General features: G+C 41.8%; 1 protein-coding gene across 3 annotated transcripts in view; it reads left to right on the plus strand.

The window, feature by feature from the left end:
- Positions 1-17,460, plus strand: part of pak1 (p21 protein (Cdc42/Rac)-activated kinase 1) — a 64,750-nt gene extending 47,290 nt beyond the window's left edge. For all 3 annotated transcript variants that reach the window (XM_074641047.1, XM_074641048.1, XM_074641049.1), the window contains 9 exons: positions 1,893-2,127; positions 5,430-5,493; positions 6,299-6,347; positions 7,408-7,520; positions 9,173-9,290; positions 9,448-9,547; positions 10,673-10,869; positions 11,514-11,651; positions 13,190-17,460. In XM_074641047.1, coding sequence (XP_074497148.1) covers positions 1,893-2,127; positions 5,430-5,493; positions 6,299-6,347; positions 7,408-7,520; positions 9,173-9,290; positions 9,448-9,547; positions 10,673-10,869; positions 11,514-11,651; positions 13,190-13,276 — 1,101 coding nt within the window. In that variant the 3' untranslated portion in view covers positions 13,277-17,460. The remainder of the gene's footprint in view (positions 1-1,892; positions 2,128-5,429; positions 5,494-6,298; positions 6,348-7,407; positions 7,521-9,172; positions 9,291-9,447; positions 9,548-10,672; positions 10,870-11,513; positions 11,652-13,189) is intronic.
- Positions 17,461-18,072: the final 612 nt, after the last annotated feature.

Here is an 18,072-nt window from a genome sequence, read left to right on the forward strand (position 1 = left end):
AAAAGAAACACTCAAAAGAGACAAAGAGAAATAAAAGGTTTGAAGCCTCTATCAGACTGGATTTATTTCTCTCGGGGAGGATGAGTGATTTTAATATTATCTCTGCTCTGCAGTGATTTTAATCCCGTCTGAATGTTTTTTCACCCCTGATCTCTGTAATAATTACAGCCTCATTAATCTTGTGTTTTCAAAAGAAACTTCTCAAACAAACGTACCTTCTTTTTTTATATCTATATATATATATATATATATATATATATACACCGATCAGCCATAACATTAAGACCACTGACAGGTGAAGTGAATAACATTGATTATCTCGTTACAATGGCACATGGCAGTGGGCGGGATATATTAAGTAGGAAGTAGAACATTTTGAACTTTGAACTTTGTGTTGGAAGCAGAGAAAATGGGCCAGCGTAAGGATGTGAGCGACTTTGACAAGGGCCAAATAGTGCTGGCTAGACGACCGGGTCAGAGCATCTCCAGAACTGCAGTTCTTGTGGGATGTTCCCGGTCTGCAGTGGTCGGGACCTACCAAAAGTGGTCCAAGGAAGGAGAACCGGTCAGACCCGAGGCTCATTGATGCACGTGGGGAGCGACGGCTAGCCCGTGTTGTCCGATCCAATAGAAAAAGTTAATGCTGGTTCCGATAGAAAGGTGTCAGAACACACATTGCATCACAGTTTGTAGCGTATGGGGCTGCGTAGCCGCAGACAGGGTCAGGGTGCCCGTACTGTCCTAATGTTATGGCTGATCGGTGTATATGTTTGCTGTATATATATTGATGGTAAAGATACATAATATGTAGAGAAAGATTATGTTGCATCCTGATTTTAGCTCACTTACAAATATCACAACACTCAATGAGACAGACACAAAAACACTTATCGCCAAAAGCCTAAAGTTTCTCCCTCCGACACACACACACACACACACACACACACACACACTGTGTGCGTGTGTGTGTGTGTGTGTGTGTGTGTGTGTGTGTGCACTGTGTTCTCTATAAGTCAATTCTGTCCCACTAAACAGTCCCACATGAGTCATTTACTGATGTCCAGGTAGCAGTTGTTCATTAAATGTCTCACACCGTTAACCTTTAAATGGACCTGTCTCCTGCCTCACTTCAACTCTCTAATAATCAAAGACCTGTGTGTGTGTGTGTCAGTCACAGGGGAAGCAGAGGTTTTTCATTTAGAAACCGTCTTTCAAAGAAGCTTTCTGTTTCCGCGAGGATCTCACACACGCACACACACACACACACACACACACACACACACACACACACACTCGATGTGAGAACAGAATTTATGAGATTAACTAATCTGAGAAGAGGCCTCACTCTCTCCATTCACAGTAAACATTTCACTTCTTCATACACACACACTTTTGCAAACAACTTCATGAATTCCTTTTTTAATTTATGTTCTTTCCTCACACAGACACACACACACACACACACACACACACACACACACACACACATACATACATTGTTGCTCCTCTGTCAGACAGGTTGGCGGTTGAGAGGCTGCTTCCATGGCGCCACCGCCGTTTCCACGGTGACTAGTCTAGTGCACCTGACTGGAGCTCCCACCATCAAACACACACACACACACACTCACACACACACACACTCACTCACTCTGTTCTCTCTGTTGTTTATCGTCCGGACAGTGTGAAAGCGGAGCTGCACTCAAATGCCTCCCAGCTCAGTTACAACATTTAAACATGAATCACTTCCTGTTCTTACAGTTAGCACAAGCTGCATTTGAATACATGGATTACATATTAAGATAAGAATATATAGCAAGATGAACGATTTAATAATATTTAAAGTATGTTCTCTGACTTTTGATCGTTATACATATTTTAACTTATTCTTTCAGATATACACTCGCTCAGTGATCGAGCCCCTCCCTCCTCCTCCGACCAAAGATGCTGCGACCTCCCCCATCTCCCCGCCGACGGCCGCCGCCGCCGCTGTCACGCCCACCCCGCCTGCAGAGGGAGCTCCCAGCAGCCCTCCCAGTGCAAGCCCCGCCCCCGGCCCCTCTGTGCCCCGCCCCCAGGACAAAACCAGGAAGAAGAAGATGTCGGACGAGGAGATCCTGGAGAAACTACGTAAGGCTCATTCATACACTCAATCGCACCTCGTACCTTTAAAAATGATCTTTATATAGACTTTGCATCCTTTTAATTAGGGATGCACCGATACCTTTACCAGTATGGGGTATCCTGTCCGATACTGTGTTCATGTACTCGTACTCACAAAACGGCTTCGATACAACGGCACCGATACCACTTTACGGCAGTGTGACGTTGACCTCTCGTCACCATCTTTCTGGTTCTATCGCACGAGCTCACGCTCCACCTCTCTGACGGTGCGGGCGAGACGGGGTTTTGCCTGCACCCTCTGACTCGTGCGTGCGTTAGACTCCTTGGTCCGTGTATCAAGACGGGTTGGGTGGGTTGCAGACATCACCGCAGACCCCTGGCGCCTTTTACGTGAGCCGAGCTCCGCCCTGGGGGCACGATGCGGTCGGGCGCACTAAGAAACAGTCTGCCCCGGTGACGCTTTGTCCACGGCCCCGGGAAGCACCTTCGCCCTGAGCCTTTCCAAGCCAACCTAGAGCCGGTCGCGGCGCACCGCCTCGTATGCGGGACTCCCCAGCCTGCCGTGTGTCGCTCACACCCTCCAGCTGGCTGTTAACGAGGGTCTTTTGGCACAGAGAAGTACTCGTATCGGTACTCGGTATCGGCGAGTACCCAAATGTAAGTACTTGTACTCGGTCTAAAAAAAAGTGGTATCGGTGCATCCCTAGTTTTGATATCATACAGCATATATTCTATTCTATATTCTATTTTATACATATTTATGAATTACCCATAGAACCCATTTTCATTCACATAGAGGTCAGAGGTCAGAGGTCAAGTGACCCCTTTGAAAATGACCATGCCAGTTTGTCCTTGCCAAAATTTAGCCCAACTTTGGAGCGTTATTTAACCTCCTTGCCAACAAGCTAGTGTCTTTTTCTTTAACAAAAGGTACATACATGCACAGGCCTAACATTTAAATATTGATATTATATAATATCAGTATATTGTGTGTCCTGTGAATTATTTGGTCTATAAATAGTAATCGTCATTGTGATGCAGTTTTTTACCAGCTGTAGTTCAGCGAGTCTCCGAGTGCTAATTTTAGTCTCATTTACACTCTTTATTTTTGACTCTGTGTTTCATCACTTTCTCTTTACATGCACACACACACATTTTCTCTCTCTGTCGGAGGAGGAGGGTGTGAATTTATTTTAGGCTCAAGTCAGGTTGGTGCAGCAAATACTTTTTAACAAGCAGAGCTCAGAAAACATAGATCTAATAATAGTACATATATGTGATACAAATATGTTCTCTTGTGTGAATCTGGTATTTTTCTAATCTGCCATAACACATTGGCTGTTCCATGTAGAAAGACTTTATTCCATATCGTGATTAAACTACTGGTTGTATAGCACACACAGAGGTCTGTAGTGTGGGATGTGAAAGATGTTATATAACGTTATCACTTCTAACGAAATAACCCGCCTGCAGCGTCTCACAGTGTTCAGATGATCCTGTTAAAAAGTTTACTTCATTGAAGTGTTAATGTTCTAGTCTTCTTACAGCTAACAGACGCCAACAGGAAAACGGTTTTGTCTTCTCAGAAACGAACCACATATAAAAGTGTTTGACTTGTCCTCAGTGGTTTGTTGCACCGCAGCCTTTCTTCTTAAAGCTCTCCATCTGTAGCCGTAGCAGTTAACATGATGTGAATATTTACAGAAGCTTCACACAGAGGATTTGTCTCTGAAAGTCTTTTTTGCCTCGACTTAAAGGGTAACACTCTTTATTTAAAATCGAATTAAATTGAAGTAAAAACACTTATCGGTATGAAGTTGGACCGACATTGTATAACCAGCGAATCTCTCTGTTATGAGGACGGTCCATTCAAAGACAAAGGAGTTTAAAATCATGCCACAACCCTTCAGAATAAAAGCACATATTTAAAATCTTCTTCTCCCCATATTGAACTGTGTTGTTGTGTATTTGTAATAAAAGCCTGTATATATATTTTTTAAATCATGCCCCACGCCTGTCCAGATGTGCTCAGATCTCCCTCTGCTGGTAAGACCAGGATACTTCCTGTCTGTGTGTCTGTCTCTCTGACCGACAGACCTGACATCCACTGTCCCCGCCCCCACTGTCCAATCCTCTCGTCTGATTGGTCGTCCTCTCTGTCCATCGTCTCCTGCGGTTACAGAGTGACTCCAACTTTTGTCCTCTAATCACTTTCCTGCTGTGGACTCTGATTACAAAACTGCAGACTACAGACTCAACTGTCTCTCATTTCTTTCATTCCTTCCTTCCTTCCTTCCTTCATTGCTTAATTTCTTTCTGTCTTTCTTTCTTTTGTTTTTCATCCCTTCTTTCTGTCTTTCTTTTGTCATTTCTTTCTTTCATTCCTTTCTTCCTTCCTTCTTTCCTTCATTCTTACCTTCCTTCCTTCCTTCCTCGCTTCATTCCTTTCTTTCTTTCTTTTTTCTTTCTTTTGTTTGTTCTTTTGTTCATTTCTTTCTTTTGTTTTTCATCCCTTCTTTCTGTCTTTCTTTTGTCATTTCTTTCATTCTTTCCTTCCTTCATTTGTTCATTTCTTTCTTTCTTTCTTTCTGTCTTTTTTTCTTTCTTTCGTCCATTTCTTTCTTTCTTCCTTCATTTCTTTCTTTTGTTTTTCATCCCTTCTTTCTGTATTTTTCTTTTGTTTGTTTGTTCTTTCATTCTTTCTTCATTTCTTTCTTTCTTTCCTTTTTCTTTTGTTTTTCATTTTTTGTTTTTCTTTCTTTCTTTCTTTCTTGTCCGTCTTTTTCTTTTCTTTCTTCCATTTTTCCTTTTTCTTTCATTACTTCAATTCTTTCTGTCTTTCCTTCCTTCTTCTCTCATCCCTTCATTTCTTTCTTTTCTTCCTTCCTTTCTGTTCAGTCTTACTGTCCCATCTTTCTGTCAGTTTTACTTTTCTTTCTTCTTCTTCTTCATCACATTTTTCTTCCTGAATGACTGTTTTCAAACTTTTTTCATGAATTCTTTTCCATTTCCATTTAGTTTTTGTCTCATCCCTCGTTCGTTCTCTCAGTCTTCTTCTTTTCTTCTCTCCTCTTCCTCTCTTCCTCTTTCCTCCAGTCAGCATGCTGCATTGAGTGTGATGAACGTAGAGTTGAATCTGGATGGATAGAACGATCCATTCAGATTCGGCGGTTCAGTAAAAACAACATATAAATGCTGTTCAGCTGTGGACTAAAGGGTCTCGTTTTCTTTCTCTTCATACGTTATTGTTTGTTTTGATCAACCAATCACTGAGTTTTTGCTTCTTTTTCTGTCTGTCTTTGACTCAGGAACGATCGTCAGTGTGGGAGACCCCAAGAAGAAATATACACGCTTTGAGAAGATCGGACAGGGGTAAGCATCATAACTCTACTGTGATTGGTTAATTTACTCAGTTTCAATGTACATTATGTAAGTGTAGCATCACAGTTCATAGGCAATGACAAATATTGTCCAGAAACCCTCACAGGTACTGCATTTAGCATAAAAAATATGCTCAAATCATAACATGGCAAACTGCAGCCCAACAGGCAACAACAGCTGTCAGTGTGTCAGTGTGCTGACTTGACTATGACTTGCCCCAAACTGCATGTGATTATCATAAAGTGGGCATGTCTGTAAAGGGGAGACTCGTGGGTACCCATAGAACCTTTTTTCATTCACATATCTGGAGGTCAGAGGTCACAGGACCCCTTTGAAAATGGCCATGGCAGTTTTTCCTCGCTAAAATGTAGCGTAAGTTTGCAACGTTATTTAGTGTTCTTCTTGACACTCTGATGTCAGGCGTGTACAAATTTAGACCGATTTAGATTTACAAGGATAGGATAATATAACAAAGATTCGTTCAGGTCAGTGAAAAACATCTGAAGGTAAATCCAAAGCCCTGAAAGGCAACGTGTAATTGGTTGAATGCCACCCAGGCTGTATTGTGGCGTATTCAACTAAATGAACTAGTTCAGTTTAAATTGTTAGATTTAATTCTGTCATAGGACGATGTGAAGCGTCTCCTGGTTGTTTGAATACTTCATTATTTAGTAACTTAGGGGTGTGAAACCTGCACATATTCAAGGTGACCTTAAAGAAATTTAAAAAAATCTTTCATCCAACAAAGCAATGATGACATGATGTTTATCTGGAACTCTCTGCTGACTGTTTTCAGGGCGTCTGGGACGGTGTACACAGCTATAGACATCGCTACAGGACAGGAGGTCGGTTTCATTTAACATCCTCCATATTTGTTCTCTCCTTCCTACATCCCTCTGTTCTCTATCCTCCTCCAGCTTACAGCCAGTCTCACTCACCGGTTACAAAGGGAATACTAACAGTACTAAAAAGACATGTTGGTTAAACTGTTTCATGCCAATCCATCCAATAATTGTTACGATATTTCTGTCTGACTATGAATGGTTGACTGACAGACCGACGTCTGTAGAGCTCTGCTGCTAAAATGTCCAAAAATCCCACAAAAGGATGCCGTTTTTGTAAAGACTCAAATCAAAGATTGTGCTTTCAACCTTCAATAAAGTTCACTACCGGGATGATGAAGATGACTTCATACAAAGTGTTCAGTTTAAGTGTTTGCTGAAAGGCCAGAGTCTATAGAAAGTTTAAAGTAAAGTAAAGCAAATTAATTTCCCAGATTTAAAGGTTTAAATTGCAAATATATGGAGCAATAAGGTTCAGACTGAAAGCCTTTCTCAGTTCAGAGGGGTCAGAAGATGCTAGATGTTTTAACAGTCTTAACAGGAAGTTTAAAGGAAGCGTGTCGGCCTTTAATCAGGTGAAATGAAGCAGCAGAGCAGGACGTTCAGGTGGAGTTTGCACAGTGAGAACATTGTGGCAGTAACTGGATTTAAGTCTGGCTTCATCAGCTGTGACTTTCAGGTTAATTTTAAAGGAGCTCAGCTCATCTGTCGGGGTAATCCTCCTCAGTTTCACTCTGAGGATTAGTCTGTGTGCTCACTTTTTAATTTCTGTCAGGCTGCGCTGCCTAACAGCCTTTTACTGCCTTTTACTGCCTTCGGATTTAGATGTTTCCCTCTGGCTGTCTGTCTTTAGTTTCATACCATTTCCCTTTTCATCCTTTTGTCCTCTTTTATTCCTTCTCACGTTATCTTTTTCTTTTAATAAACCTGTCTATCTGTCTTTCTTTTGTTGTACTCCCCACTTTCTCCAACCTCTCTGCTCGCTGTTTCTTTTCAAATCTGTGTGATTTTATTTATTTATTTTTTACACGAATATGAGAATAATATTTCTCTTTCCTCTCAGGTTGCCATTAAACAGATGAACCTGCAGCAGCAGCCGAAGAAGGAGCTGATCATCAATGAGATTCTGGTGATGAGGGAAAATAAGAACCCAAACATAGTCAACTACCTGGACAGGTTAGACACACACACACACACACACACACACACACACACACACACACACACACACACACACACAGATTGATCGAAGATAGATGATAGATCCTGAACAGCGCCGTCAGCAGATAAACCTCTCTGCAGCTTTAAAAGTTGGAGGATTATTTTTAGTTTTGGCAGGTTCACACTCAGCTGAGATATCTCTCTGTTAATTCTCTGACAACAAAACCTACTGAATGCCTTTAAATATGTGAAACAAGTTGAAAAACACAACAACCTGCTGTAAACGGAGTTCTCAGACTTTTCCTGGAAACCTGGAAAACACCTCTGTGATGTTCCAGATATTCCAGGATCAGTGGGGAACGCCGCTGAGCTGCGAACTGTGAGGACTGAACCACAATGACGGGGCTATTCAGTTCAGTGTTGCTGTTGCCATGCCAACACACTAGACATGTCTAGGGATGTCTGGTTACCGTAGTTACCTGTTTGTCTTGAGAGACATTGAGGAGCACATACAAGACTGGTGATCATGCTGTCATCCCCATGGAAACGACATTTGAACTGTCACTGATTTACTGTGTGTTTGCGTGTGAGTGTTTGTGTGTCCTGTAAAACGCGACTGACAAAAGACGCATTTTGTTTTGTCTATTTATTTTTTTATCTTTCTAAATGCTGTGTCCAAAACTCATGAATGCCTTTTCCTGTTTATTTCATATTCAGTTCATTAGTCCAGAGTTAAATTCGGCCACTTAATCACTTCATATACATGTATGAATTTATTTTGGATTGCATGCATTTCATTGCATTTTTGCATCCTTTTTTTACCCTGTAACTTTACATTTTTAAATAGTTATAATATTATGCATATTTATAATGTTTTCATTGTTCAACACAGGCCATTTCAGTAGAGACATTAAATATATGATAATAGAATAGAAATAATATTGTTTTACTTTTGTTTGGCTCTTTGTAGGCGGAAATTTTACTGGCGTCCGTAGTCGCTTTCAGTCCGGAATGGCGGAAGCGTAGCTCTGCTGCTGGGCGCCGATGTTGCAATGGAACAAACAATTGACTTTAATTTTTAGCAATATATGTTGTTTGATTGGGCTGCGGTGGTGGGGACTGCAGGGGATGCTGAAAAAAAAACTGCCTGCAGCAAAACAGAATCAAATCTTTTGAAAAAACGCAACCGACGTCATGCTGCGGTGGCCCATCACGTAACCTGTGATCAGACCGTAAGATGTCCACGGGAAGAAGAGCAGCATGAATGACCAAAACAGGGTGTAACGTTGTGATCATGTGTAGTCACTCAATTTGGTCGAGTGCACCAGTTTAAAACCCACCGTTGTGAAAGACCTCGCATAAGGCTTGCCTAGGTTACCTCATTCAGCGATAGATCGTGATTTAACAGACATAATCTTCCAGATTATGACTTTAACTGTGGAAGTGAATAATTACATTATAAAATCTGAGGACACATTTACAAAATGCTGATTTTCTGAGCCCATGCACCCAAATTTCTCTCAATTGAAAAAGTGGTTTCTTGAGTGTGATTATTTTATTTTAAGTTGAATCCAGTGAGTCCCCTCTGGGTTTCTAATGTCTGGGTTTCATTGATATACAAGTCATATTGTTAATATAAATCCCTGCGTGTACTGATGTTTCCATAGTTACCTGGTGGGTGACGAGCTGTGGGTGGTGATGGAGTACCTGGCTGGAGGTTCGTTGACTGACGTTGTCACGGAAACCTGCATGGATGAAGCCCAGATAGCTGCTGTGTGTAGAGAGGTAATAAAAGACACATATGACATGAGACATGAGACATGAGACACCATTTTGGTTGGAAATGGTTGAAAGGCGCCCACTTTGACATCATCTCTGTCTGTCTGTCTTTCTCTGTCTCTCTCTCTCCGTCTGTTTGTCTCCGCCTGTCTCTCCGTCTCAGTGTCTCCAGGCGTTGGAGTTCCTCCACTCGAACCAAGTCATCCATCGAGACATTAAGAGCGACAACATCCTGCTGGGCATGGACGGCTCCGTCAAACTCAGTCAGTCCACAGCAGCTGACATCATGTTTATTATAGAATATTTATTACTTCTTTGTTATTTGTATGTTTTACACACATCTGCTTGCTTTGTAGTTGTTAGGGTGGGAATGTTGTTGTAGTTGCTTGTGTTGACCAGCAGAGGGAGCTCATTGACCAGTGTTGAAGTTCAGTCTATCCAACTACTGTGGACACAGACAGTGAGAAAAAATATAAAAATGTGATAGGGTAGCACATCCCAGATTTCAGAATCATGAGGACGAAATACCAACACTTCACGTGTTTAATTGGCTCACATCACAATGTGATTTATTGTGCAATTAAACAAGTGAAATAACTACCCTATCACATTTTTATGTTTGTTGGACTTTGGGTCTAGCACTGTTAAAGCGCAACCTCCTTTACCAAAACAGTTATCAGCTCCGTTTCTGTTAGACTGCCATTCATTATTAGTAGAAGATAAAAAGTTATATTTATTTTATTAATATGGTCAGATACAGTACAGTAGGGTTATGGAACATCATGGTTGCATCCCAAATTCCACACTAACATGCTATTTAGTACGCTAAAACAGATATTTTAGTATGTCCGAAACCAACAGTACGTGAATTAACATACTATTTCAGGTGAAATATTATAATATGCAAGGCTGGACACTACGGTGGTATAAATGCCCCACAATGCAATGCGGTAGTGACAACAACGCTCATCACAGACGTTGACAGACGGCTCTGTAATGTCAATAACGCTTCAATTTAACTATAAGATTTCAATTTGCTATGCGTAATATATATATATTAATTTCATTCAGACCTTGATTCTCACAAAACATTGTTTTGGTGGCATAAGGTTGGCACGGGTTACCAATATGTTGAACGATAGTACACATATTGTGTTTGTAGTGCATAGTATCGGTGTGGGACAGTTTTGGCCGCTGTTTGCCCATCACTGATTTACATTATTGGTTGTGTGGAAATTTCAAGCATCTATTTTAAACTTGAATTTTTAACGGCTTGGTCCTCAATGTGCTGCCAAAGTGCATGATAATGTATCACAGAATTTGACAGATTGGTGAATTTCGAACATTGTGAATACATGAACTAATTTTGTCTTCTCTCCTCCTCTCAGCTGACTTTGGCTTCTGCGCCCAGATCACCCCGGAGCAGAGTAAACGCAGCACCATGGTCGGGACGCCGTACTGGATGGCTCCAGAGGTCGTGACCCGTAAAGCCTACGGCCCCAAAGTGGACATCTGGTCTTTGGGCATCATGGCCATAGAGATGGTGGAAGGGGAGCCGCCGTACCTGAATGAGAATCCACTCAGGGTGAGACTGTTTACTGATGTCACTGTGCTGGGAGAAGCTAGAAAAGTTGAAAAATTTTTTTATTTTGTTCGAATATTATAAAAAAACAGTTTGACAGTTAATACCAACTCAAATGCATTTATTAAATATCATATTGGACTGAATATAAAATTAGTTTTTTTTTCTGGAAATTACATTAAAAAAGAATTCAACATGCTGAATCGGACGAAAAAACTCAGACACGGGCAGACTAGAGCCGACGGTGTGGGACACACTGCAAAAACCAGGCCGACGCCGACACCTAGACGCTCAGAGGCGCACATAAAACTCACTTTTACAAGAGAAAAGCGCTCAAGTATCAGGACTCAGTATTCCTCAGACTTGGACTGAAAATGTTTCATATCTTTGAAAAGGATTTTTTTCACAAACAGGTGTTTGAGAGAGAGAAAGAGAGTTGTTTTATAATTAGGGTCAGTACATATTATCATAGCAGTGCGTCTCTGTAAATATCCATAATGTTGTAATCACTATGTGGCTGCTTCAATGTTGTTCTTAAAACCACCACTGGATGACACCAGAGTAAAGGACTTTCTACACATAGTTAGTTAAGCATGCTTCATGGGATGAGGACTAACATGTTGCTCACATGTGTGTGTGTTGCCTAGGCGCTGTATCTCATAGCAACCAACGGGACGCCGGAGCTGCAGAACCCGGAGAAGCTGTCGACAATATTCAGAGACTTCCTGAACCGATGTCTGGAGATGGACGTGGAGAAGAGAGGCTCGGCGAAGGAGCTACTGCAGGTACAGCAGCTCTGTGTGGATGAAGTGTGTGTGTGAGAAATAATGGGATGGATTAGGATAGTAATAAATGATCCACAACAAATGACACCCACCTCTCCCACAGGATAGTTGTACAAAAGGGGAGAGGGGAGGGGGCAATAGTAGTAGGGACCACAGTAGAAGAAATGAAGGAGGAGGGGTTCTGAACTTCTTCACATATTCTGATGGTTCTTCCAGTCAAAATAAACTGTAACCAGATCCATTTTGTGTAATTATAACAACTACAGAACAATATATAGAGGTACATAATGACCCTGTTTACATTTACATGAATCGGCACATAATAAATAACAGAATTGGAAGAAAGTCAAACTAGCAATTAGCACTCAGTCTGTCTGGAGCCCTTTAGAGGTGGTTAGACACATAATAATGTAATCCAGTCTCAGTGTTTGTTTGAGGTTCAGCTGTCCGCTCACAGACAGACAGACAGACAGACAGACAGACAGACAGACAGACAGACAGACAGACAGACAGACAGACTGTCCGCTCACAGACAGACAGACAGACAAACAGACAGACAGACAGACAGACAGACAGACAGACAGACTGTCCGCTCACAGACAGACAGACAGACAAACAGACAGACAGACAGACAGACAGACAGACTGTCCGCTCACAGACAGACAGACAGACAGACAGACAGACAGACAGACAGACAGACTGTCCGCTCACAGACAGACAGACAAACAGACAGACAGACAGACAGACAGACAGACAGACAGACAGACTGTCCGCTCACAGACAGACAGACAGACAGACAGACAGACAGACAGACAGACAGACAGACAGACTGTCCGCTCACAGACAGACAGACAGCTGTGTAGGTGTAGAGACGTGGAGGTGTAACTGTACGATGACTCAGAGCTGAGAGGTGAAAATGGGACATTATAATGTTTGAGAATTTATTTTTTGACCGCTTGCTCCACCAGCAGCAAAGTTATAACCGCCTGTTCCCGCGGGATCATGAACCTGATGGCGTCCTCTAAAGCAGAGTGCTGCACACACACACACACACACACAGCTCCGCGGCCGCACATCAACTCACCTCACAGCTCGTATTAAATCACTGTCACTCTTAAAGCATCGGTACTAATATAACGGGGTATCGTACCGTTTTTAACGGCAGGGTATCGGTTACCTTTCTAGTATCAGTGTATCGTACAACACAAGTCTCATATCACAAGTTTTCTATAGTTTTTCACCATTTACCTGCTGCGGACTAAAGAAAGTTCACTATACACATGATGGCAACTATCTATTTACTCTAATTATTTTTATTTTTATCCTGAATGATGAAATGAATTGTAGAAACAGCCTGGAGTGTCTGTCTTCTCTGTTTATACACAGTGGACTGAAATCTCTCTCTCTTTTCTCCACCTTTCTCCACCTCCCTCGTCTGCTCCCTCACCCACTCTTCCTCCCCCTTCCTCCTTTTCCTTTCCCATCTTCTCTGTCCCTGCCTCTCCTCCTCTTCCTCTCTGTCCCTTCTCCTCTCTCAGCACCAGTTCCTGAAGATGGCGAAGCCTCTCTCCAGTCTGACTCCTCTCATTGTGGCTGCTAAGGAGGCTGCTAAGAACAACCGCTAGCTAGCCTTGCACTCATCTGTCTCTCCCTCTCCCTCTCTCTCTCTCTTTTTCTTTTTGGTAGACAGGAGGGCAGTCTCTCTCCCTTCTTCTTTTTGTCTTTTGTAACCTGCACCGACTGCTCCTTCACCCTGTGACCTTTGACCCCAAGCTTGACCTCCCTTATACCCCCTCCTCCTCCTCCTCCTCTTCCCAACCCTCACAGGAAGGAGGAAGAAGGGTTGTTTCTTCCTGTAACTTTTTGTTCGACACTCCACGATCAGGAAGACGGCGTTGCTAACTGAATGACATCATCTGTGATCAAGTGATGTCATCGCTGACATCATCGCTCCCTCAGCCGGTACGAACAACCCCATATGGGAGAGAGAGAGAGAGAGAGTTCTTCAAAAGAGCCCAAAGACTCATGGGAGTTTTTATTTTTTAATCTGTTTTCTTTCTTACCTGCCCCGGACCACGACAGCCAACCAGCACCCTCTGCTGCAGACTGTGTGTGTGTGTGTGTGCGCGTGTGCTTGTGTATGTGTGTGTGTGTTAGCCAAGGTCCTAGCTTCCTGTCATGCGTCTATGGGTTTCAGTCAGACTTATTTCATGTCTTCAATCTAAAAGTGCATTTGTAGATTTTTATTTTATTGCTCTTTTTATTTTTAAATCAACATTTCTGTGTGTGTGTGTGTGTGTGTGTGAGTGTGTGTGTTTTGTCACGGGGAGTGAAGGGGGGGGATGTCGGGATATTGATTAAGTTGATTGTAACGTTACCGTCTGTAGTTTTTGACACGGAGCAGGAGAAGTTTGGTACTTTGAGCTGTGAGTTAGTGAAGATTAATTATAACGAGGAGAGGCTGGCGGAGCCGTCGATAGACCGAGTTTGGACAAACATCTTTCCAGTAGAAAGCAACATTTTCTTTTGCTCCTCATGCTTTTAATAGGTTTTGTAGATATTTCCCAGTTGCTGATACTGGACCAGTGTGTACGGGTACCTGCAGGGCTCAGAATCAGACTCAGGTTGCAGGTCTTTCTCACTGCTGTCAGAGAAGCTGATAGAGGAGAGATCTGACACTAATATAGGCAGCTGTTGTTGTTGTTGTTTAACACTAATGAATACGTGTAGCATTGCACTCCTATAACGTTGTCTGACTCCCCGTGGACCGTAACAAATAGATCAAAAGCAGCCAGAGATATTCAACCTTCTGTTTTATTCTTATTTCACTTTTATAACTCTGACTCGTTAGGGAGTCAGACACATCTCATGGAACAAGTGGCCATTTATTGTGGTATTCCACCAATCAAGGCTATTGAAAGAGGCTGGGTCACTATGGGATGTTACATGTGCAGTGTAACTGCAGCTGCGATGTTGGAGGGTTACAGCCGACGGCGCTAGAAATAAAGGGAGGGTGTCCGCGCAGGTGCTCTTTGGGTTTCGCTCAGCCTAACCGAACTTTTTGGGTACGCTCGAATGGATGGCGACCGATGTACAACAGAACGTTTTAAAATAGAAAACATTTGTTTATGATCTTTTATAGGGCTGGGATGATATACACCTATCTCCCGATTCAATACTATCACGATACTGGGGTGCCGATTCGATATGTATTGCGATTTTTAAGTATTGCGATTCGATATTATGATTTATAACTTTTTTAACACTAGACCATGGGAAAAAGTTGAATCATACACTTCTAGGGACTTTTACTTTGGAAAATATCTAAACCAGTAGGAATGTTTGATTTTCAGCATGTATGTAGTCAGAGATGTCCTGAAGTCAAATATATCAGTCAGTGATATATGACCCTCCGTTTTCTACTTTCTTGTTTCGGCTCGTCGTGGCAGTCTGCGGTTTGTTTTGGTTGAAGGATACAGAACAGATATGACGTCATGTTAATCAGACTACAACAATAAAAGCGGTAACTTCCTCATTCCTCTGCATAGACTCAAATGAAGCAAATATATCGATTCTGGCATTTAACAATGGATTTCAAAATCGTAAAAAACGTGATACACAGGTGAATCGATTTTTTTCCCACCCCTCGTCTTTTACTAAAGATCTTTTCAGTAATTCAATCATCCCCATGTTCTGTAGTCGTGCGCCAGTTAGTGAGCCTTTCGGCAAATGTATACCAGATTTTACTGCACATGTGTTGTACCCCAATGATATGACGCAATATGGCGTCTCCTCTTTTAACCCTCTTTGCCACCAATAGGAATCTTCCACTTGGAGCTGTTGTTGTGACACAGAGCGGGTGTAGACGTTTAAAAACCCCGTTAGGTGGCGTCACACTCGTATTCTACTTCTAAAGCTCAGAAAGTTGGATTTAAAGAGAAGCATCTCAGATTTTCTGCTTGCACAAATCCAAATTCAGGTCTTCAGAAATCTAGAAATGTAAATAATGAAGTGTGTTGTTTACCCATAATCCACTCTGCCAAACTCGCTCCATCTGCGGCTCTGGGACTTCACCGTCTGTGGGCTGGAGGGAGAGAATGTGCATGTTTTTATACGGTATGTTAAAGATAGAGAAGAAAAATAATAAATGAGTTGAAACGTAGAGTGACGATACACGAAGGATGCTTGTGTACGATAGGAGAGATCATATCTTGATCCTATTTTCAGAAAAATTAGACAAATAAATGCTACGATGGTACAATGTTGTTGTTTTCTGCCTGGTGGACGTTCGGATCCCAGGAACCCTCTGAACATAAGGTGTATATTTTACGTGCAAAAAAGAGAAAAAAAACCTGCGTTGACAAAAACAAAAAGACGACAACAATCTGTTTCAGCCTTTGTTTACAGACTCACTGTTTTTTATATTTGATCAAAAATGTTCAGACTTTTTGAATATTTGTTTTGGATTTATTTGTCTGCTGAATTAAAGGAAAAAAGATTTTCTTGCTGGCAAAAAAATAAAACATCACAGGTTCAAATCCTGCAGGAGCCAAAGCTTCCATCAACGCTCTGAAATGTAAATAAAACATTTCCAAAACATCTATTCAAAAGCATCACTTTGATTTCTCTGCTGTTAGTTGTTTTTATTGTTTTCTTTTAGTGTTAATGTACCCCTGGCCTTAAACTGTTTCAAAGGTGCGAGACTACTTTAGTAACATTTTGAGGCAACAGTGAATGTTGATGCTGCAACTAAAGATTATTTTGATGATTGATTAATCTGCTTATTACTGTCTTTGTTCATCGATTTGTGAAATATCAAAAAATTGTGAAAACACCACAATTTCCCAGAGTTCCATGCGATGTCTTCAGTTGTGTTTTGTGCAAAAGATACTCCGTTTATAATGATATCAAATAACAGGAGCAGAATAATTGGTATGTTCAATTAAAGGGACAGTGTGTATTTTTTGGTGACATCTAGTGGTGAGGTTGCAGATTGCAACCAACTGAATACTCCTCTGCTCACTCCTCCCTTTCCAAGACTACAGTAACGTGAGCTGCCGAGTGCAAAACCGTGATAATACCATAATACCATACCATAATAACACTACATAAGGAGCAACGGAAGTCTGATTATCGGTATCACGGTTTTGTACTCTGCGGCTCACCGTTACCGCAGTTTCACAAGCGTGTTGGAGAACTACGGTGGCCTTCAAGTAACGTAACAACGTGAAAGGCTCTCTATAGAGCCAGAGTTTGGTTTGTCTGTTCTGGGCTACTGTAGAAACATGGCGGAGCAACATGGTGGACTCTGTGAAGAGGACCCGCTCACTATGTAGATATGAACGGCTCATTCTAAGCTAACGAAAACACAGTGATTCTTATTTTCAGGTGATTATACACTAATAAAAATATAGCTATAAATATGATATTCCATTTCTGTTAATCTATCCTCCGAAATCCTACACACTGTTCCTTTAAAAAAGTAAACGATCAATTGGTAATCAAAATATTAGCAGATTAATTTTCTAATCAACTAATCGTTGCAGCACTGCAACAGGAAGAGGCATCGCCAACAGAATCACAGATCTGAACGCTGGCTGCTGAAGTGTGGTTGAGCACACGGCTGTTTACGGAGGATGAACGCTGTTTAAACTGCCTCAAACTGTTGCCACTGTGTGTTTGTGTGTCCTGGTCTGAACCCCCTGGCTACAGAGCAGCACTTAAAGGACTATTCTGTGGTTTTCACTCTGAACTCTGTATGTGGTTTGAATTGTTGCTGTCAATAAACAAGAGGGAAGGTTAACACTAAGCAATCAGAGAGTATTCTCAGACACCTGTCGATGAAAAACCACATGAACGCTACTTTAAATCATCCTTTAAATGTTATTTACTTACCAGGTAATGATGATATGATGGGCGCATATTAATCTGACAGTGAAAACATTTTCTATTTACTAAGATGTGTTCTGATGTTATGGATCGGACAAAACCGTATTTCAGCACGTTTGCACATAAAGGCACATGAAGGCCTCGATAATGTGCAAGGCATTTAGCGTTTCTTGCTTTTGACGTGTCACACTCGCGGGAGGTTGACATGGCGAGTGTATGGTTCGTTTCAGAGGGGTCTGAGTTCTTTTTGAGTGTTCACATATACGCAGAAAAAGCTGACTAATCGCTCTGAGTTCGTTTGGAGGGCTGAAAGGGACTAAATGTGAAAACACCCTTAGTGTGAATAGCCGTCTGATGTTCAGTCAGTTTTAGAGGTCGTTTAGTTGGGCTGACGTGCACCAGACAGCAGAATAAAAGATTTAGAATTTCTTTATGTGCATCAAGTTTCCTTCACATTTAGCTGCTAAATGTCACTGAAAGAGAAACCAGGAGGCTGCTCTTATGTAGGAGGGAGCGAGGGGGGGGCTTTTGC

This window comes from Sebastes fasciatus, chromosome 7 (genome assembly GCF_043250625.1).
Source record: "Sebastes fasciatus isolate fSebFas1 chromosome 7, fSebFas1.pri, whole genome shotgun sequence".
Lineage (NCBI taxonomy): Eukaryota > Metazoa > Chordata > Actinopteri > Perciformes > Sebastidae > Sebastes > Sebastes fasciatus.